The 21,990-nt window shown below is 52.2% G+C and overlaps 2 protein-coding genes across 2 annotated transcripts in view; both read left to right on the forward strand.

Moving 5' to 3' along the window:
• The window catches only part of LOC116781493 (hydrocephalus-inducing protein-like), a 37,640-nt gene extending 23,086 nt beyond the window's left edge, over positions 1-14,554 (forward strand). The window contains exons 19-37 of the mRNA XM_032677164.1: positions 1,489-1,721; positions 2,436-2,685; positions 3,305-3,448; positions 4,902-5,042; positions 5,542-5,855; positions 6,518-6,851; positions 7,340-7,387; positions 7,704-7,803; positions 8,335-8,434; positions 8,627-8,795; positions 9,082-9,302; positions 9,629-9,683; positions 10,297-10,501; positions 10,869-11,101; positions 11,685-11,836; positions 12,593-12,788; positions 13,276-13,384; positions 13,979-14,250; positions 14,543-14,554. Of these exons, the coding sequence (XP_032533055.1) occupies positions 1,489-1,721; positions 2,436-2,685; positions 3,305-3,448; positions 4,902-5,042; positions 5,542-5,855; positions 6,518-6,851; positions 7,340-7,387; positions 7,704-7,803; positions 8,335-8,434; positions 8,627-8,795; positions 9,082-9,302; positions 9,629-9,683; positions 10,297-10,501; positions 10,869-11,101; positions 11,685-11,836; positions 12,593-12,788; positions 13,276-13,384; positions 13,979-14,250; positions 14,543-14,554 (3,288 nt within the window). The remainder of the gene's footprint in view (positions 1-1,488; positions 1,722-2,435; positions 2,686-3,304; positions 3,449-4,901; positions 5,043-5,541; positions 5,856-6,517; positions 6,852-7,339; positions 7,388-7,703; positions 7,804-8,334; positions 8,435-8,626; positions 8,796-9,081; positions 9,303-9,628; positions 9,684-10,296; positions 10,502-10,868; positions 11,102-11,684; positions 11,837-12,592; positions 12,789-13,275; positions 13,385-13,978; positions 14,251-14,542) is intronic.
• A 627-nt stretch (positions 14,555-15,181) lies between these two features.
• Positions 15,182-19,118, forward strand: LOC116781494 (hydrocephalus-inducing protein-like). The gene is made up of 5 exons (XM_032677165.1): positions 15,182-15,217; positions 16,369-16,529; positions 16,713-16,825; positions 17,412-17,727; positions 18,552-19,118. Exons 1-5 carry the CDS (start codon positions 15,182-15,184, stop codon positions 18,712-18,714), a joined length of 789 nt encoding a protein of 262 aa, XP_032533056.1. The 3' UTR covers positions 18,715-19,118.
• The last annotated feature ends 2,872 nt before the right edge of the window (positions 19,119-21,990 follow it).

Here is a 21,990-nt window from a genome sequence, read left to right on the forward strand (position 1 = left end):
AGGAGCCTGGCTCTGCAGGTGGTTTTAGCTGGGACGACCTTCAGTGAAACAGTTTGCAGAGTTGTAGGAGCAGAAGCGAGTCTGGATTGTGGTTACGAGTTCTCCCTTTATTTTGGGGAAGGTATTTAGCCGTGCAGGTCGGGTTTTTGGAGCTCTGAGATGAAGAGGAGCCTGTGACCCTTTGCTCCTGAGAGGGCAAGGATTTCCCCGTGGTTTCCTCATACCATCTACATTTGCTTTGTGCCAAAGTGCTGTTAATGGTAGAGACCAGGGTGTGAGGTCTGGCCTCAAGCTCTGGGTGGGGAGAGGAGTTTCCCTTTCCTGGGTGTCAGAGCAGCAGGGCTGTTGCACACAGATACAGCTGCAAGGATTGAGCACCTCTGGAGCCTGTGGCCTCCATAGCGTTGTGGGGAGGTTTGTTCTCCTCCATGCTGAGTGGGCTGGACTGCTGGAGCTGGTTGAAGCCAGCCTCGACACATGGTTGTGTCTGTGGATAAAGCAGCAGGCGGTGGGGGAGAGTCCAGGCTCAGCCTCCTGGGCCAAGGAGGAGGAGAGTTTTGCACTTGCTGCTTTCCCAGGTGTCTGAGGAGGAAATGTAACCTCCAGGTGAGGGATTTCCAGGGCAGCTTTCTTCAACTCCACAATGAAGTTCTGCTCTCCACCCCTGCAGAGAGCAAGCCACCTCGGATGGGTGGTGCTGGCGTGGAAATGATAGTTTTTGCATGCTCATACCAGACCAGGACCTGCCGAGCTGTGTCTGTACAGCTGTCCCAGTGGAAGGCCTGGCCTCCCTCCCCAGGGCAGCTTGCAGCTTTCTTACCCCATCCACAGAGGGAAGTCCATGAGAAAGCAGAAGACCAGAGTGCTTGGGAAGGCTGGGCCATGCCCACAGGGCAGTTTTCTTTCTGCTTCCTGTTTTCCTGCCCTGCTATAAGCATTTAGAGCTGACTTTTCCAAAGCAGAGGGCTCTGGGGCACCTCTTGGCAGCTGATGCTCAGTGGGAAGCCGGGGCTTTGGTCCTTCAGGGGCGAGGACTTTGGTGCTGGGCTTTTGCTCAAGCGGTTTTGCTTCAGGCTCTCAGCAGTATCCTCCAGCTGTGTGGCTGCTGTGGTGGGATTTGAGCAGTCGTGGCTTTCTGCAGCCTTGAGCCTTTGTGAAAACCCAGCTCTGCTGTGACGAAGCCAGAAGAGAGAAAGTAGCTTCCCTTGGCATACACTCCAAGAAAAGACTGAGGGGGAATAACCTTCTCCTGAGGAGGAGCATCCCTTGGGTTGGGCAAAACTTAAAAGTCTGTTAAAATGGGTTCAAGGCGGGTAAAATACAGGTTGTATAAGCTCTGCTCTTGCCCAGACACAGTAGTTTAGATTTAGGGAAATGAAGGCTTTACGCTTTTTATCCTCCTCTCTGTAGTCGTTCCTTTTCTCACACCCCACAAGTCCCCAGGGTCCATGGATTCCACCCTAAATGCATGTTTGCCTTATCTTACAGGGTGGCAAATGCTGGAGTATTGAACCCAGGGAAGGAGTGGTCCCTGCCAAGGCTGAGGTTCCTGTGGTTGTCACGGCAAACCTGGGTGACACAGGGAGATTTGAAGACAGCATGAAGCTGTTCATTGAGAACAGCCTTACCAGTGTCATCCCCATCCAGGCTGTGGGCATTGGCACCACAATTACCATTGACAAACCGTTTGCGCCGGAGCTGAATTTGGAACCCCAGTTCAAGTAAGAGATCTCTTAACTCCTGCCTCTTGGCTCAGCAAGGAGCAGTTATGCTGTAGACTTTCAGACTAAATCTTCTACGGTGCTCCAGGCCCTGGTTTTGTTTCCATGAAGCCAGAGCTTCCTTTAGAAACATGTTGTTATGCTCAGGTTCCTTAAATCATTAGAGAGACACCTCTGCCCGAATTAAGGGGCAAACGAGACCATATGCCAAAGTCAATAGTACGTGTTTTTATTTAACAGTAAATGCGAGGAAGAGAGAGATAGAAAGAAATGGGAAAAAGAGAGAAAGGGGGAGAGAAAGAGAATGACAAGGAGACAGATTAAGTAGAGAAAATATCACCGCTGCATGGATTCCAATGGCATCCCATTGATGCTCTTCTTGTGGCCTTCTCGGTGGTGAAGTGTTCCCAAAGTGATGGTTTCAGTCTCCATCCATTAAGGGAAGCCCAGGATGGTGAGGGAAAAAGCCCATGGTGACGAAGGAAGTCCCTCGTGCTGAGGGAAGCTGTGGAAATACTACATTACCAGTATAAACCTCTTACTCTTTGCAATAACGACATCAGAAGGGCATCAGACATTGTTTCTGGTCCACATTAAGAGCGGGAAGTGAAGATGGTCTCCAAGCTATTAACGCTTCAGATTGCTCACTAAGAGCACTTGACTGCAGGGAAATAGCAGCTCCCATGACCTTTTCCATCTCTGCTTCTCCTCCAGCCTCGTTCCCTGCATTTTGCGATTCAAAGTAACAAACAAGGGGTGTCAGTTCCAGCAGCTGTACTGGGGCACAGAAGGTTTCAGCACCTTTCGACAGCGTCATCCTCTCCCTGCCCTCGGTGTCACCAAGGGCAAAAACGCTTCCCAGAGACCCACCACCCCCGTATTTAAGCTGCGGCCACGGAGTATGAATCTGCAGCCAGGCGAAACTATGGAGCTGGTGCTGGAAGGCTTCTCCAGCACTGTCCAGGTGAGGTCCCTGCCAAAGGCTGAGCCTTCCCCATCAGGTCCCCTGCACTGGGGCTTCTCCTGCAGCCCCTTGACATTTGCCTGGGCAAATGAGCAAGGCCCTTCAAGACAGTGTTTAAGGCTAGAGGTTTCCATGGCAGCACCAGTGGCTTTCCTTGCTGGTCACCATCGGTTGCTAAGGCTTTTTTGTGATTCCATAGCTACCAAACCCCAATGCTGATCCCAAAATATGGGCTGAAGGAAGTATTGCTCCTTGGGGGCAAACAGGAGGTTACCAGTGTCGCCTGCTGAGGCAGAAAGGAAGGGCAGAGAAAATAGGTTACACTTAAAGCAGGAGCCCAAGCAGAAAGGGAATGAAACAAGTGCCAAGTGGTTTCTCTGGGGTAAGCAGGGAGTAAAAGAGAAGCCCTGTGAAGGGAGGGAGTGTCTCACGAGTGCCTTTTGTGGCTATTGGGGTGCAGTGTTAGGGCCATTGGAGTGCAGAAGAAATAGGCTGCAGCACAGGAAGAAAAGGGGGCAGTGTCTGTAACTTTGGGGCCCGTGGGGGGTGAGGAGCCAACGCAGGGCGTTTGCTGAACACCCTGCCAGCAGCACTGGTGACAAGTGACTCTTGCATGCAGGAGGTGGAGGAGAAACTGGTGTGTGAGGCAGTCGTGGAGCCAGAGATAACAAAGAAAGAGATCATCAAGACAAAGGTCACCTGCAAGTTCATTTCTCCCGCTGTGCAAATATCATCCAGAGCAATCACTTTCCGTGTGGAGAAGGTAAGTCTCTGGATTGCATCCTGGCATTTAACAGCATGGCTCAGTGAGAGAGCTCGTGGGGGGAGGTGTGCTTGTGTTAACAGCCCTCTTTACCCTTCCTGAGGCACTCTGTAAAGTAAGTGAGGATGTTTTTAGAGATGAGACTGGTTTTTAACTTCCTCAAAGTAGAACTGTGGCTCCAGCCGCACTGCTGAGGGGGACCGTGGCCACCTGGAGAGAAATGCCAGTTTCTGTTCTCACTGTCAAGGGAGGTTTTTGAGGATCCTCCAACGCACGGTGATGTCTGAACACCAGTGCTGTAGGGAAGCTGGGAAAACCAGAGATTCCTGTGAATTCCTCAGGCTGATGAGGAAAAACCTGTCATCTGCTGTGTGTCTTTGCCTTCTCTGCTGTTGGCATGGACTCTCTATGGTATAGCTCTATGGTACAGCTCTGTGCATTTCCCCAAACCTCACCTGCTTCTAAGGACCCACACACGTCCTGCAGCTGCAGTGATGATGCCACCGAGGCAAAGCAGGTGCCCTTTAGTCTATAGATCCCAACTTCTGCATCATCATTCCTACAAGGTGTCTGGAAAAGGTGTTGCATTTTTTAGTTTCTGTGGTTTCGGGTCTCTCCTCAGGTTGCCAGGCTTCCACGGAAGCACCGAATTCTGGGAACGGGCAGTTTGGATGTAGTGAGCAGCTTTTCAGCTCTCCCTGATGCCTGCCTGTGCTCTGCTTGATGCCACACTGATTTATGGAGTGCTCTGGCACTGCAGTTGTTTGGTATCAGTACATCCAGAACTAGTTTCCCAAACTCTGGTTTCTCTGCCCCATGCAAGAAGCCCACCACAATGCACAAACAAGAAGAAGGAGCTTAGGCTGATCATAGCTTGGAGGTTATAGACACCATGTGCCTGTAGCAGAGGCAGCAGGACACACATTGCAGAGGGACTGTTGAGGTTTCTGGCTGGCCACATGTTCATGGAACGTTCAAAGCTGACCTTGGGCTGCTGCAGGATCTCCACGAAGGGCCAAATCCTGCTTGCTTTTCTCTTCTGGCTGGCATCACTGCTTCTAGGAGGCTGCTGGAGCCAAAAAGGCTGTGAGAAATGACTGTATATGAGGCAAGGTCATCTTATGCTGTTCTGCCCAAGAGAGGAGACAAAACTGGAGACAAACGTTCTGGGGTCACTTTCTGCCTTTGATCTTGTTCTAGCAGCTGCCTCCTCTCAGGGGCCTATTCCCTCCTCTGTTCATGGAAGTGTTTCCTTGTCTGCCAGGGGAGGCTGGGTTTCCAAACATGTAAAGAATCAGCTCTAGGGAAAAATGTCCTGGAAGGTTTAGAATCAAAGAAAAAGAGTAAATAGAGATGTGTGCACTTCTGAGGTTGAAAAATGTGAAATGCGTTGGAAGGGGAAGGAGGTCTGTGGTTCCTTGAGGTTGTTTTTCCTTATCTCCTGTTTCTGTAGCACCCTGATGTCCTGACTCTTCAGTACAAGCCTCTGTCTTTAAAAAACACCTGCTGCCTGCCATTCCACCTTTTGCTGGACTTGGAGCAGCCGTTCCTAATCTGTGATGCAGACCATCAGCCCCTCCCTGCAGGGGCCCAGGTGAGCAGCCAAGGACCCTCCTGCCAGTGGGCTTTGAAGAGGGAGGGCTGTGGTGGTGCCCTTCTGTTGGGAGGTCCTCGAGTCGAGAAGTTTATTCCATAGAGTCGGCAGTGGACTGGCCTGAACTGTGAACTGAGTCAGCAGAGCTGCTGAAGGAAGCAAAAACTCATCTGAATTGGAAAGATCCCTCCTGGCTCTAAGATACGAGGGGAAGGGAGCAGGCAGCCAGGTGTGGGCAAGCCATGCAGCAGAGGTGTCTCCTGGAGAGCACCCCAGCTCTCCAGCAGCCATCCTCTTGTATTGCTGCTGAGCACAGAAACAGGAGCCTGAGAATCCCCCAGTGGAGTGTGGTGCTTGCAGTCAGAGCCTCCCTTGTAAAGAACTGAAGGGTGGACTGGGAAGGCCATGCTGGGGTCACACTCGGAGCGTTTACGGTTTCGTGCTGTCAGACCTTGGGACTTCATCGTGTGGGTGACTGACACTCCTTGTCTCCTTGCAGCCTGTGAAGATGGAGGCAGGGCAGGCACTTCATCTCTCCATCGGCTTTAACCCAGCCTATGAAAAGGATCCGATCAGCTGGGTAGCAAAGAAGACTCTAAAGATCCGGCTGGTGGAACATCCTCATGAGGAAGAGATCACCGTTTGGGGAGAGGTCTACTTCCCGAATCTCCGTATCCCGACCAAAGCACTGGACTTTGGTTGCATCGCGAATGGCACAAAACAAGTGCGTTACCTGGAGATGACCAACTGCGGCCCAATTCCTGCCCACTACCACTGGTCATTCCAGATGGACGGCAAGGAGTACCTGACAAGGTATGTGCACCTTTGCCCTCTCCTGGAAGCTCTGGTGTCCTGTTTGTGCTTTGCAAAGACCAAAGCTGTTTGCCTGGCATCTGACAAACTGCTTTTGACTTTCCCTTGTGGAAATAACACTGACCAGCCGTGGTCAGGCTGGATGCTCAGGGAATAGGCGTTTTCCATGAGTTTGGTGCTGCTGTAGTCCCCCTCCTGGTTTCCTCTGGGAAGGAAAGCTCGTAGGGAAATCTGCTTTCTCAGACCTCTGTGGCCTGAGGCAGTGATCACCTTGGTGAAGGGCTCCTAGTTCCACCTCCACAGTGCTGGTGGAGGCACTTTCACAGCCCTTTGGCCCCTCTGCTTTGGGATGGGTCCTCTCTGCAAGCAGAGAAACTGCTCTCTGCTCCTTGCTACCTTCTCTGCATTCCCAACCTTGGCCTTGGAAGTGCTGGAGGATGCCCAGAAAGTCCCAAATTACGTCACATAAAGAGCTCGTTAGCACCTGAGCTCATGCTGAACATCTTGCTACCTTCCCCTTCCTTCTCCTTTTCTGAGGAGCCCCCTTTCTGAGCTCACCACACCTGCACCCACCCAGGGGCTGCATCCTGATGAGGAATTGCTCGTGCAGGTGTCCCTCCCTCCCACTGCAGGTCCGTGATCATGGTTATGTTGTTTTCCAGGTTCATACCTTCCCCACCTACATTCAAACCCCAGCCACAAATGGCCAGGTTCGGCTATGTTGAGTGTGGGCGTTATTCAAGGAGGTACTTCAGGCCTGGAAGTGTGCAGGAGCCAGCCAAAGCCCCGGAAGCAGCACAGGACTCTTCCCAACAATCATCACATTCAGCAAACTGCCTGGAAACAGAACAGAATTCTTCCGAAGAGTCATCAGATTCAGAGGACTCCCTGGAAACAGAATGGGATTCTTCTGAACAGTCACCAGATCCAGAGAACTCTCTGGAAACAAAGCAGGACTCTTCCCAAAAGTCATCAGAGGCCTCCCCAGAAGCAACGGTGGGTTTTCTTGTGCACCTGCCACTTGTGTTGCCTCCCCCAGCTTGCTACCAAAAAGCCGTGCTCATGCTGACCTCCGCTTTTGCTGCCCTGCTGTTCTGTGCCCTGAGAGTGGGCTGGGCAGCAGGGCCAGTGGCTGGACATGGGGCGTCTGGGGAGGGAGAAATAGGATACTTTTCTTTGGAGAAGCCCACTCTGATCCTACAGACCTATGCTGAGTTGGGGATTTTTTGGCTTGTTTTCTTTACAATGTAAAATGAGGCTTTTCTGCATCATGATGAGAAGGCTCCCAGTTTCCTTCCTGTAGCAAGCTGTGCCAAATCCTGATCTCCATGTACCCCCTTCCCAACCCAGCTAGACCACCCGTTTTCAGGTCTCTGCCTTCACCCACGAGCCGGCATTGCAGTGACGGCCCCAGAGCTGCCTTTTATAGAGTGAGACTTGGCAAGGTGGCTGTGTCCTGGAATGGAAAGTGCCTTGTCTTCCAGGTGCCACCATCCACTGTTGCAGGGCCTCGGAGGTCATTGAAGAGGAGGGTGTTAATTGTCAATGCCACCTGCTCTGGGACACCTCACATTTCTTGTGGTTGTGTTTACATCCCTGGGCCTCTCAAGGGTGCTTTAGCAGCACCATTCCCTGCTGTGGGAGTGCAGAATTGGGCTGATAAGGTTTCTTACTGCAGCAGAATCCCGCCGGGGCAGCCTGTGAGATGAACAGGTTAGGAAAGCTTGAGAGTCCACAAACACTTGTCAAGCCAGGGAGGCCGTGGGGGAAGCAGCTGGCAGAGACAAGGACTTAGAGGCTGTCTTCCAAAAGAATGGTCTAAGCAGTGTTTGTTTCTTGCTGCCTCAGGTTTCAGAGACAGAAAACATCCTGGGCATTGTTCACGCTGAAACCATCCAAGTCTCTGTGGAGGTCGACGATGTTAATCTGAGCATCAACATGCCTGAAGGTCAGTGGATGCCTCCCGACAACACAGTCCAGATGCATTTTACTACCTTGGCAGGTGGGCAACCAAAGCCCTTGGGAGGGGATGGCATAGCAGGCAAGGGTAGCACAGATCCATAAAGCACAGACCTTGCAAGCTGTGTGAAGTAAAGCACTGTCAGGGCACCAACAGAGCCTTGAGTCTCTCCTGTCTGAACTTGGAAATGTGCAGCTTCATGTGCAGATTGCATTTGGTGCTTTGAAACAACAGTCATCTGGACAGGCAGTTGGCTCAGCACAGCACATAAAGGAGCTGGATTTGTGCTTGGAAGCAAGGAAATGGAAACCAAGCTCCTTGGCTTCTACCCTGCAGATACTGGAGTGAGAAGAGAAAGGGCAGCCAAGTAGCTAGAGAACACTTCCGAGAAGGGACACTTGCTGAAGAGGGTTTTGTGCCATCCAAGAACTCCAAACTGTGTAGCTTGTGAGCTGGTGTGCTCTGCAGCAGCTCACAAATATTCACCATTTCTTACCTCGCTCTGCGGGTTTTCTGCAGGTCCAGATGGCAGCTTGGAATTTGGAACCATTAATGTCCTTGATAATAAAAAGGAAGTCCTGAGTCTGCAGAACAAAGGCTTATATGACATTGAGTACAGGTGAGTCCAGCTGCCTGGTGCTGAGCTTTTCCTCAGGCTCCCAGGCCTGCGTTCTCCCTCTGTCCATGGCTAGAACCTGTTCCCGTGCTGCTCCCTTTTCTTTTTTTTCTGATCCTATGCGGAGTCCTGGCTGTGCTGGTGGCACCTGTACTTTCAACTGCAGAGGTCTTCATTCTTTCCCTTTCTCCACAGTTTCAAGCTGACCACTGGAAGTGCCAAGAGGGGCAACTTGGAATCTCACTTCACTGTCCGGCCGCAGAGGGCTGTGCTGAAAGCCTCCCGGCCACCTGTGAAAGTTGAGGTCCTCTTCCACCCCACGACTGAAGTGTTTCTCGAGAGCAAACCCATCCTGCTCTGCCAGGTGAGCTGCCTGGGCCCAGCTGTGTTAGCACAGTGTGTCTTGGGAGCATAAGCAGGAGAGGTGTCTTGTGCAAAGCAGGCTTTAGCTGAGGCATCCTCTCTCCTACACACCCAAACAGAGACTTCCAAAACCATTTGGGAGGCTTTGTAAGAGAGCTGGAAATCTGGCTCTAAGAAGAGGCCTTTAAAAAGGGAGGGTGAGCTGCTGGAGACCTGGGGTGGGGTCAGGGGACAGGAGTAGAGGCTGGCCTCTCTGCTGTGTTTACCAGCCCCTCCTCTGGTTGCAGGTCACTGATCTCAATTCAGGTCAAGGAGGTGAGACCGTTGCCACCATCCCAGTGAGGGTGTCGGCGAGAGCCGTGTACAGCAAGTACAGCATCGAGCCTGCCTCGCCCATCGACTTCGGTGCCATGGTTAAGGGCACCAAGAAGAGCCAGGTCCTAATTGTGGAGAACAAAGGTGCTCTTAACTTCAAATTCCTCATCCGCCAAGCACCTCCACTGCAAAGGTAAGAGAAGACCTGCCCCAACCTTTCTGTCTGAGGAGGCACCACCACACAACTGGTGTGTGACAGGCAGGCAGACCTGGGTTATTGTCCATTTGGATTGCTGGCTTGGGAAGAGGGAGGAAAACAACACCTCAGTATCCCCATGTGTGGGCCAAAGCTGGTGACAGAGCTGCTCTGTCCAGGAGCTGCAGCAATGGGTGCTGCAGGCAGCTCTCCGGGGGCCATCGGGAGCAGGAAGGCTTTCCTGCATGGGGAGGAAGGCCAGCTTTGGCCTTAGACAAAGGCAGGGGAGCTCAGCATGACACATCTCTGCTTTCTCCTCTCAGTTCACAGCAAGAGGAATCTGTCCCCTCGGTCAGGGAAAGAAAGCACTCGACGCAGGTGGGTGGCTCCTGCTCCTGCCCAGCGTGTGCTGCTGCAGGGGATGGGGGAGGATGCAGCTGTGCCCAGGCTGGGGGTAGGACAAGGTCTGCGGGATGGAGAGTCCATTATCTGCTCAGTTCCACTGACAGTCCCATGCTCTGGCTCTGACCTGCAGTTGTGGGGTCAAGAGAGGGGAGCAGGTCCTGTGTTTGGTGGCTGCTAGCCAGCACAGATCTGTGAACACCACAGGAGCAAACTGTCCCCATCTGAACTCCCAATCCATAGAACATTGACAACTTTGCTTTTTCTTCCTCCCAGTCCCCTCTCTCTCTCCCATCATTTCTCTCAGTCCTTTCTGCTCTCCTGTACCCCCGGAGGTTGAAGGATCCCAGCTACCACCTTCAGTCTTTTCACCCCAACTCCTTTCTCTCTGCCACTCGGGACAGACTTGCAGCTCCTCCTGGCTTGTTCATCTCATCCCGGGGCTGCCTTTGGGCCGTGGAGTCATCCTTCCCTGCGCTGCCACTGGGTGCTTGGGCCCAGCTGGAGGCCAAGGCGTGGCATCCTCCTTGCTGGGGGTGTTCAGGGCACGGCTGTTGGGGATCAGCCTGTCCTGGCCCTCTTTCTGCAGGCTCAGCTCACTGTAGGCATGTTCACGGTGTCCCCTTGCTCCGGCTCCGTCGGTCCTTGGGGCCAGCGGAAGATCACAGTGGATTGCAACGCAGGAGCAGAGGGGAAATGTGAGGAGCAGCTGTACATTGACATCAGCAACAGAGACCCCAAGGACAATCCCCTCGGCATTCCTTTTACCCTGACTGCCGAGTCCTGCTTCCCAGGTGCGTGCTGTCCACAGGTTGCCATGGGCAGTCCTGCTGCTGATCAGCACCTAAACTTGCTACTTGGATAGAGAGGCACCCTGGTCCTGAAGTCCCACCTTAAAATCCTCAGAGGCTGCAGTCCTTTTCAAGTCCACCAGTGGGGAGAGGCAGGGAGGGATGTGTGGAATCAAAAGGAAAGCAATGCCCTTTAAGACTGAGGTTGACTGAGCTCCATCCTCACTGACTGAGCTCTCTCATCCAAGGCTGGGTTTTGCAGTCACCTGGACAGAAAGGGCTTATCAAACCTTCTGAGAGGCCAACTGGGTCCAGGTGAATTCAGCAAAGAGATTCTCGAGCCTCAGCCCTTCCTCTGGTCTGTCTGCAGCGCTTGTTGAAGACATCACGTCCATCTTTGAGCAGTACCCGATCCACAGCAACGTCAATCTCCGCAAGACGTTACAGTCGGTGCAAGGCAACGGTGTGTTCATCAGAGATGACAACAAATTCATCTTCACCAAAGTTCAGGTTGGGCAACGGGCCATGGCTCACTTCAAGATCTCTAATGGCAGCAGTGTCCCATGTGACGTGGTCCTCTCCATCAAAGCCATGCCTGGAGAGGTAAGAACAAGAGGCCAAGGTGAGCGCTGCTCTCTAAAGGCCATGTGAGAGCCTGCCTTGCTCTCCAGAGTCATTGCGTTCTCTGGCCCAGCTGGACCAGTCCAGCTCAGTGCAGGTCGAACTGCAGGGCAGAGCAGCAATGCCAGGGGGGCATTTGCATTGAATTCCACATCTCTCAAGCAAATTTTGGCTCACGCTTCTGGGTCTTTGGTGGGAATCCTTCTGAACATCTCTCGAAAGCACACTCAGAGAGGGGCTGTTACAGACGGATGGGGCAGAGCTCAAAGCAGAGCATTTCCTGGCTTTTCCTTCTCTTGAAAGGCCAGTCTGGGGTTATTTGCAGGCGTTTCCATGCCATCCCAACCTCTCACATGTGCTGGGGTGGCTACCCAGCCCTCAAAGCAAGCTTTTGCTCGCCTGGGCATTGGCGCAAGGTCAGCATCCCCTGGGATGGAGGGAGCCTGCCCAGGGAAGCATGAAGCAAGACAGGCTGTCTGGGGCTGTTCCCAGGGATGCATCTAGGAACGTACTGGGTCACATTGAAAGATGTGACACTAACACTGCACTGTGGGTTCCTCCCAAGCCTCACAACCTTATCAGCAACATCTTCAAGTTGGATCCTGTCGAGATGAGCATTCCTGGCTTATCCCACGCCTTTGCTACAGTGACCTTCACTCCAGAACAAAAGGAGGACTACCAGTGCACTTTCACAGCTTCCCTTGTTAGCCCAGAAAGGTAGTGACCCTGTGAAGTATTGGAGGGACTGTTCTGGTAGCTACCTCTCCTCTTGGTGCCTCTAATGCTTTCAGTACCCTTAGGCAGAATACTTGGCATGAGATGATCCAGGAGGCAGTAACTGTTAGGCAGAGCAGAGCAGGAAAATGAGGAGGATACTTCAGGCTGTGTGAGGGACTCTGAAGAGAGGGCCTTAGGTAGCCAGCTGGAAGTTACTGACAAGTGCAACAGCTGAGCTGGGACTTTCCAAGGACAAAGGCTTAGATGAAGCAGTTTCTGTGCCAGCAAGTCAAGATTTCCTCCTTATTTCTGTAAAAGGAAGTGATCCTTGTGTGGTTTCCAGGCATACATTAAGCTATTTTTATATTAGGGGAGTGATTGGAGCTCTTATCAAAGGTCCCTCCCTGGGACCTGTGTACTGGGGCTCTGATTTGCCCTTCCCCAAACCTTTAGTGGCTGAATTGGAACAGGGAAGTCAACTTTCTGCCCTAACAAGCAATTCCTTCTTTAGGATCCTTGGAAATAATCTTTACTGACGGTGGTGTTGATTTGGTTTTCCCTTCTTGCCTTTGTACTGTTCTCATGGTGTGCTTTTGCTTGTTGCATATGTCTCCTATCACTGCAGCCAGAGCATTTGCCACGTCTCATCTGGTGCCTCATTATTTATCTGCTGTACGGCACGATTCAAATGAGGGAAATTATTTAGAACTGTTGTTCTGGAAGGCTCTGGCTGAAATGGTTTCTGTGCCTCTCCAGCAGCTCCGTGAAGACGAAACCCCAACAGCTGACCTTCACTGTCAGTGGAGAGGGGCATGTGCCTCAGGTGACAGTCGAGTGCCCGGGCCTTCGGAGTAAGAGGGGAAACCCTGTGCTGCGCTTCAGGAGGCTCCTGCTGGGGGATTCACAGACACTCCCCCTGGTCCTTCGTAACAATGGCATCGTACCCACCCAGGTAAGGACCTGCTCAGGGAATGCTCTGGGTTGGGAACAAGTGCTTGTCCTGTGGAGGAAAGGTCCCAAAAACTGTGATTTTCTGTCCAGTCTTTCCTCGTCGGTTGAACACAAGACAAGAAAGGTGGTGGGGTGTTTTTCCCCCCATCTCCCAGCTCACATTTTGTTCTCATGTGGGCGTGTGTGACGTCCCAGTTCCATGAAATTGCATTTGATACTGGTTGACTCCATTTTAGTTAAACTTAGTTGTGGTTTCATTACATTCTGCTTGTGACTGTCCTGTTTGGCTCTATGTCAGTTCTATCTGTATGCTTCTGAACACCCTTTTTTCCCTGTGTGACTTCACTTAACCTTTGTGCTGGGCGCTGTGTTTGAGGTGGGGAGGCGGTCTGGGTTCCCCGTGCTGGACCAGCGGCCGTACGGGCTCAACCCCTGTGCCAGCCTCTACTCACACCAATGTCATTGTGCTCCGTGTTCCCTTTTCTCAGTTTACAGTTCGTATCATGGATGACAAGGGAGTTTTCTTTATGAAAGCCAGGCAGTCCGCACTCCGTGCCTTCTACATTGGAGACAAGGAAGAGGACTCCACTGGAAAAGGTAAATTCATTAACTGTGCAGCGTGATCATTCACAGAGGGAAAAGGTGTGCCCTGCTCTTGGCTTGTCTAAGCAGCAACCACGTGTTGGACATAGTTTCTTTCCTTGACCTCTCTGTCCCCCGAGCTTTTCTTGTGGCCTCCTTGCAGGGTTTCCTCCTAGCAAGTTGTAGAAAGTTTTTCTGTTCTTCGAGACACGGTGGGTTGAGCTGTGGGGGACTATCACCACCGCAGTGGACTGGCTGAGGTCTTTGCTGCGTGTGGGAAGGTACCAGCCTGAAGGGAGGCAGCCCTTGAGAGCACAAGCCAACCAGCAGAAGCCAAAACCACTCCTTGGCTCAGCCTTTCGTATGGCAGGAGCTGACTGGAAGCAGATGGAATGAGGGCTGGGTGTTAACCTGAGGTTAAGCCACTTAAGTGGTGATATGTGTGATGGTGACATAGTCTTGTGAACACAGGAAGAGGGTCTGGAACCACTGGTGGGAGAACCTGTGCTTAGAAGCAACTGATTCCAACCTGTTATTTCTCATATAACCCCGGGAAATATTTCCTCTGTACAGCTCTATCACTTAACTCTGATTCCCATTGCCGTGCAGCCAAGAAGCATCCCCAGAAGCCTTACCTGCTCCTGGAACACGGGCAATCAGCAGAGTTTGACGTGTTTTTCAAACCCACCCTGGCCCAACGTCTGGAAGGGAAGATCCGTATGCCAGTGTCAGGCAACAGTGAGATCGACATAGAGCTGGTGGGTGAAGGCCACAATGATGACTTCACCCTTGATAACCTAGCAGAAGACAACCAGGAGAGCAATGCTGAGGGCAATCTGGAGGACGACATCATTACGGGTAAGAGAGGAGAGGCTGCCAAGGTAGAGCTAGGAAGAGGAAAATGTCTGATCATGTGTGTCCTCTCTCTAGCCAGGGCTGGGCTGTCACCCACTGGACTTGGGGGGCCTGTGAGCTTGCCAGCTGTGCACACAGAGCAGTGTGTGCTGTGCTGCTTGTCGCTGGGCACAGGCACAGCCACAGGCTTGGGGACCTCCCAGAGGGAGGGAGGGAGGCTTGGGGCAAGGAAGAGCTGAACATACACGTGTCTCTGCACGTGAGGGGGGCGGATGGACCTCACTGCATGCTGAGATCTCTTGCTCTCCTTCTTCACAGCTGTCAGAGTGAATCGCATTGACTTTGGGGATTGTGCAGTCAGGGAGCTCTGCGACAAGACCTTCACAGTCACCAACCGCAGCAAGGAGGAGGTGATGCGGTTTGAGTGGCCCCTGGTAGACGGCCCGTTCCAGTTCTCCCCCAAGGTGAGCTGGGACAGCCCTGCCTTTCCCAGTTGCTCAGGCCCTTTCCTGGTGTTCCTGGGAGCTGGCAGGGAGTCACCACATACCAGTGAGAGCCCGTTCCAGTGCCATGCAGGAGATGCAATCCCTCTCTTTGCTGGGGCAGGGCTGTCAGCCCAGCAGAAAAGGCTCCACGTTCTGGGAGGTGGCACCTTCTGTTCATATTTGGTCTATCAAATCTCACATAAATCCTCACTGAGGTGCTGATTCCCAGCACAGCTGCTCGCCATATCAGTCCCTTTTGCTGTCAGTGCTGCCCTTGCCAGTGATTCCAGTTTGGTCTTGACTTTCTGGTTCTCCCTAGGTGGGACACCTCCAGCCTGGCTGTGCCAAGAATATCAGAGTGACCTTGAAATCCAAGGTCCCGGTCACCATCAGAAGATACTCTGTGAACTGTAAGGTGGCCAAGATCAAATACCAGCTGCCACCAGAAGAGGTTTACAACTGGGACAACGAAATGCGCACTGAGAAGTGGGAGGATACCACCAAGAGGGTAAGAAGCACAGCAGCAAAAGCTCACCGAGCTGCTGCAAAAGGACCTGCTGACAGCAGCAGAGCACCAGCGCTGCTGGCAGAGCAGCTCCTGCCTCCCCTGGGCATTGGCTCCAGCAGGGAGGTTCACCAGCAGTGCCTTTTAGGGAGAGGCGGATGCGCAGTGAGCGGGTGGGCTCACACCACAGGGGGAAGCCTTTGGGCAAGAGACCTTTATCCACACGCAAACTGCCGGTCTGTGCCACGAGCCGAGTGTTGCAGCCCATGTTGAGTGGGAGGTCACGTTTGATTTTATCCCATTTGACAGTGTTAAAATCTCTTCATGATTTGGTGCCTTGTCACCCACAAGGAGTTAATTCCACTGCATTCTGTCTCTTGTTCTGAAGGGGAGAGCAACACAAGTGCTCTTCTGCGTACACCGGTGAGCTCTGAGCTCTGCCTACGCCGACACCAGAGATTTTGGTTGTGGCCTCTGTATTGTGGGGGATATCTCATTATGGAGTAGCCCAGGCACTGTGTGATAGTACGCAGGAGTCTGGAGAAGCATCATCTCCAGAAAGTCTTGCTTTTTCTATCATTATTGCCAAACACACTTATCTTGGTGAAGGTTCTTTCTGAGTTTCTGAATCATTGTGAGTCCTGTAAACCCAACTTCCCCATCAGGGCATCAGCAGTTGGAGACTTTCCCAGTGAGATCATTCACATCCCAAAATGCCCACAGCCAGCTCCCACCCCACATGTGCCATCTGGAAAGCACTTTCTCCTAAGACAAGAAGGAAAAAGTTCTTTCTAGGACTAGTCAGTCCTGGGCTTCTCCATCCACAGGGCTCTAGCAGGGGAACTTAATCCTAATGTCGAGACCTGCTGGATTTATAGGGGACCAGGGAAAAGGTCAGAGACTCTACAGGGTTGAAGCACAGGGACTGACAGCTGGCCATAATCCCCAGAGGTGTATTAATAGCCGTGGTGGTGACTGCTTTGATCAGTGGGTAGAAACCAATACCGTAGTACACCAGTCCAATTTTGTCATCTTTCCAGGGAAATAAACCTGAATGTCCTTTCTATGCGGCCAAGTTTGGAGGCCAAAAGGTTTCCCTGCTCAGCCTGGCTTTGTGGGCTCTGCTCAGTGATTCTTCCCTCCTCTGCCTGCAGGTGTTCAAGGCAGTCCCGGAACCACCTTGCACCATCCTGAAGAAGAGCAGCCACGAGGTCAAACTTGTCCTCAGTGCTCAGGTTGACTACGCTGAGTTCAGATTGAACACGGTCGAGGTTCAACTGAAGCAGACTGAGCTCTTCCAGACAGAGATAAGCACGTGAGTGCTGGGCACCGTGTTGACCCTTTCCTCCTAAACTTCCAGACTTTGAAATACTTTGTTTGGGCCACCCAGGGCAGCAATTCTGAACGTGGCAGAGTTGCCTGGGGAAGGTGGTACCAGGAGCCCACCAGACAGTGTTACTTTAGTACTTGCTTTTTATTCCTCCTCCTTGTTTTTCAGTTTCTGGATGTCCAATACAGGGAATGTAGCCCTGAAATACTGCTGGGAGGAGAATCTGGAGGAGGAAATACCATCAAAGAGTTCTGGGAGACCATTCTTGTCCACTCAGACACGTAAGTGTTTGGCTCTGGGTGGTGCCTGGGCCATTTCAGTTGGTAGCTGAGGGCCTGGGGAGAAGACCCTGCCACTTCACCCCAAAACATTAATTGCTTTTTCATCCCTGTCCACTTCCCAGCTGCAGCTGGAGAGTTTTCTCCTTCCCCCTGTCTGCCTTTTAGCCCCTCCTGTTCTTGCTCTGCCACTTGTGCTCTGCACAGGAGCTGAAATGGGCTCCAGGGACAGCCATGTGCTGGGTCAGGACTAGGAAGGGGGACATCAGGGCACCTCTTTGGGAAGTCTCTGAGACTGGGAAAAACCAGGGTGGAACAAGTGAGCTGCCCTGCAGCCGCTGCCTGTATGCAGTTCCCCACTCCAGGGCAAATGCAAAGTCACTGTCTAAAACCAAGCCTCCTGCCCCAGCACGGGAGTGTGTGCTGCAGGCAGAGACCCTGCTCCCAGCTGCTCTGTCTCCTGCTGAAAGTACTTGGCCAGAGGCGCTCCAAGTGCATCCCAGCTCTCTTCTATCCACCTGCAGCAGGAGGCAGAGTTGTTGGGAACAAAGAATTTTGTCTTTGAAAGATGTCCTCTTCCCTCCTGCAGGTGATTTCTTGTCCTCTGCTGCTGAGGATCTCTGGGAAAGGAATCGTGCAAGGCTGGTGCAGCAGGCATCACCACTTGAGTCAACTCAGCCCCAGCCAACTCAGCCCCAGCCAAGTCTGCACCTTTCAAAGCAGCTGCGCCGCTCTTCGAAGGGCCTTAGCTCCTCCCCGGAACGGTCTCCAATTCCCGTCAAGTACCCACCGCTGTTCTCCATCGAGCCCTGCTGCGGTACCATCCCTGTTGACCAGAGTCAGATTTTCCGTGTGAAATTCTTCCCGACGCGTGTGGGGGAATTTAAGGCCGAAATGCTGTGCAGGTAGGAAATGTCCAGGTGCTTTCCAATCCATGCTCTTGGTGGGTATCACAGGACGGGCCATTGGGTGCACCCTCCCTGCTCAAGCAGGGTCATCCCAGAGCACATGGCACAGGATTGTGTCCAGAGGGTTCTGGAATACCTGCAGTGAGGGAGACTCCACACCCTCTCTGGACAACCTGTCACCTGCACAGGAAAGAAGTTCTTCCCCATGTTCAGGTGGAAGGTGTTTTGCATCAGGTTCTGCCCATTGCCTCTTGTCCTATTGATGGGCAGCACCAAGCAGAGCCTGCTCCATCCTCTGACAGCCTCCCTTCAGTCCCTCTGACTGGAGTGGTGAGCGTGCAGCCCTGGGGACGGCCAACCCCAGAGAGGCAGCAGGAACACACAGCATACAGGAGCACAGAAAGATGATCATCTGGCCAAGGCCAGATGTCTGTGGAGATGTCTATGGATCTGTGTGGAGACAATGGAAAAAGACACTGTATGAAACACTGAGCTCCTGCAGGGCTGCAAAATCCAGAATGGGAGATCCAGAACGGCTGTCAAGGGGCCAGTCAGTCCCTAGCTCTGCTTCCTTATGGGACAAGCACAGCCTCCTTCTCTACCTGGAACCCCGTGTGCTACAGTTGGTCCCCAGGCCCATAACTGGTTGTGATTCTGCCCTTCCACCTCTGCTGCCTCCACGGCAGGGAGTGCAGTTCTGTTTCATTTGCTGCTCACTGCTTGCCTGGAGAGAGGATGTGACACTGTGTGCTCTGTGAGGAGACAGGCGAGCAGCTGGCTGGAAATGTTCATCTGGCTAATACCAGTCCCTTTCTTCCTAGAGTTCATAACCTGAAGCCATCTCAGAAGAGCCCACGGGTGTTGGTGATGGGGAAAGGCTGTGAGCCGAAGGCTGATCTGAAACGCTTTCCATCACTGCAAAAAGGTGAAACCCAGAGCAGCAAACCCAAGAAGAAGGTGCAGCGGTCAGCAAAACTAGAGTGACACCATTTGTGCCATGGCTTCTCCTGCTCGTGGTTTCCCAGCCTTCAGCAGAGACCTCCCCAGCTACTCTTCGAGGCCCAATACCCACCTCTACCTCATCCGTGTACTACCTAATAAACTGTGTCTCAACGCACGAGTTTTCTCACTGTTACTCTTCCAGTTCTCTCCCACCTCCCCGGGAGGGGAGTGAGCAGGTGTCTGTGTGGTGCTTGGTTGGGAGCTGGGGCTCAGCCATCTCCAGGAAAGCAGCTGTGATCAGACATCACCCCCATTGCTCCGCAGGCTGCTCTGCTCTCTTAGGAATTCCCATTCCTTGGCCTTTGTGTCATGGGTGGGGTAGTGAAGTGTCCCTTTGGTCACACCAGGAACTCTGCACGACTAATGTGGGAGCAGCACTGACTGTACCAGGAACTCCAGTTGCTTGGCTAAAGGCTGGGGTGAAGGACAAGAGTGGCAATGATCAGTTATCCCCTGAGAGCCTTGGAGCATTCGCTACCTGAACTGTAGCCCAAGGGGAGCGCTACCATTGCCTCAGTAATTATTACAATCCAGCTTTCCTTGGGACTGGAAGGTTCAGCCTTCACTGTCCCTTGCTCCATTTCCAAGGTACATCCCAAATGCCTCGATTTAATGAGACTGAAGTATTTTGCTAAGGAGGAGGAGTTATGAGGAAGACCAAACTCCTCTCTGTAAGCAATTGTAAAACCAAAATTAAGAGGCTCCAATTGAGGAAGTACAGAGAAAGAAAAAGAAAAACCCAACCCTTTATTAAAGGAGATATGTATATTGGCAGAACAACAAAAGAACACAAAAAACCCCACAGAATAATCGTGCACCCAAAAACGCCCTTCCAAAAGGAAACAGTTGGGTACTTTCTGCCTTTTGGGGCCATTCTAACCACGGCCGGCAGGGGGCGCCGTTGGAGCACTGGAGGGGCGGAGCCTGCAGTGCTCGGTGGTGGCCGGCAGGGGGCGCTGTTGGGCCCCGCTGTGAGGGAGGAGCCGGAAATGGGGATTTTCCCCCACACACGCCGGGAAGGGAAAAGGGGGAAAAGGGGACAAAGGGGGCTCTTCCCATGAAACTCACGCTGTCCGCAGCGGGCTGTGGATGGGATTTCCTCCCTTTCATTGATGGACACACACCGCTGCCAACACGGGAGCAGAGGGGGGAAAGGGCGACCTCCTCCCCAAAGGGTTCCTCTGCAGGTGGGTCAAACCTCTCTGATGAAATCAGAGCAGGTCTGGGCTGGGGGCAGAACAGGGCACAGGAAAACAGAGGCAAACCAAGGCCAGAAATCAGCCAGGTGACCAGGCCGAAAACAAAGTGGACCCACCAACACACATCTTTCTCCCAGTCAGGGCAAAAGTGAAGTGCCTCCCGTTTCCCAGGAGAGAGGAAAAAAACAAACCACCCCAACCCTCCCCACAGTCTTTGGATTGCCATCAGCTTGGAATGTGGATCTCCTGGTTAGCTCCTTTGTGTGTGTCAATACCTAGGCAAACACCTTTCTTTTACATTGATGCAGGGGAAAGAAAAAAATTCCCCCTTTGTTTTTTAGAGTAAGTAAACTTATGACACCAACATCAGCCACTGTCCCACAGCTTAGCTGGGTAAGACAGCCCGCGCCAGTGACAGGCAGAAGAGAAGGTTCTGTGGAGACCTCATAGTGATGCCGAGAAAAAGCAGCAACAGTAAAACCCAAGAGCCACAGATGCTATTAAGCTGGTATTTGTTATTTTGGCGCCGGACGCCTGGCGGACACTGATGGGGTTAATAGTGGGTCTATTAGCTCCTAGGATGGAGATATGGACTGGGAAAAGTTTTGGGTGTATCCTTGATGATAAGGAAGTCAGTACGCAGCCCTAATGGAGAAAACAAAGGCAGGCTGTAAAGTTGGTAGGCCTAGGATGTGGGAACTGCAATAAGGCCTTGAGCTTTGCCAAATGGATCGCCCATAGATCCTAGCCAATGGAAACGCTGTTGCTGCTTCCCTAAAATAAGGATACTGCTTGCTGCTAGCAAGGGGTATAAAAAAGCAGATGAGAAAATAAAAAGAGGAAGACATCTTTCCTGCACGTAACTGACTCCTTGTATCTTTATCGGCCGTCACAACCCTACACTGGCATATGGTGACCCTCGACGCGATACTGCATTACTGACCATCGGGCGATGGATGGTGGTGACGGAGCTTGGCGTAGCTGAGAGCAGTGAGGAAACTGCCTGGTCCGGACCTGAGAACTACTGACACCTGGAAAAGGTGAGCTGCCAAGAACAAAGACTGTGATAATGGGGAATCAGATGTCTAAAGAGGAAAAGTTGGTGCTGTCCACTTGGAAGCACTTCCTAAAGCGTAAAGGTGCAACTGTTGAAGGTTATGGTTTGCAACGTTTGCTGCTATGGTGTCGAGAGCAAGGTTTTGAAGCTAACACATCAGTTGCATTTAGAGTAAAGACTTGGGAGAATGTGGGGGATAAACTGTGGAAAGAGGTTTATAAGGGTGCTAAGGAAGTAGAAGGTTTGCCTGCCACCTGGCATATGTTAGTTGAAACTTTAAAAGACTGGCTTAATGAACAAGTTTTGGAAGGTATTCAGTTGCCTGAAACAGAGCCTCTGTCAGATACAGAAGGACTCAAAAGGGAGGAGGGAACTTCAGTTGCTGCGGCATCGCCGCCTGCTACCTCCCCCTCTGACAAGGAACTGCTTGCTTTAGCAGATAAAGAAGAAACAGTGTGGCATTCAGATACACATACAAAAAAACAATCTACCAAGAGTCCGGCTCTAAAAACCCCGAAAGGTTTGAAAGTTCACTATCCTGCACCCCACAAGCCAGTTAAAACTCCTTGTAAATACAAAACCCCTACTGCTATAGTCCCTTACCAGTATAAGACACCTATGGAACTTGTAGAGGAATTTAAAGCTAAGCAAAGGGAAGCGTCCTCTGTTCCTCTGCCAGAGGAGGAGGAGGAGGAGGAGGACGAGGACACTGATGAAAACAATGAGGATGCCCCCCCAGAAGATGATGCAGACAGGGAGGAAGCTGAAAATGCCTCCGTCCGTAGTCGAGCCTTACAACCTGTACATAAGGGGTCCCAGAGCCGAAAGACACGAACGCTATCTGATCCGTGGACTTTGCCGGCAGTCACCACTGTCACAGTCATGCCACGTCATCCTAGAAAGTTTTGGGAGATGCTGCGTGTGCAAGCTGCAAAAAGAGGGGAATGGGAGTTGTTAGACAAGATCGGGCACCCCTCACAAGCTATGAAGGCCGTTGCATTT

Source organism: Chiroxiphia lanceolata (assembly GCF_009829145.1).
Source record: "Chiroxiphia lanceolata isolate bChiLan1 chromosome W unlocalized genomic scaffold, bChiLan1.pri scaffold_48_arrow_ctg1, whole genome shotgun sequence".
Classification (NCBI taxonomy): domain Eukaryota; kingdom Metazoa; phylum Chordata; class Aves; order Passeriformes; family Pipridae; genus Chiroxiphia; species Chiroxiphia lanceolata.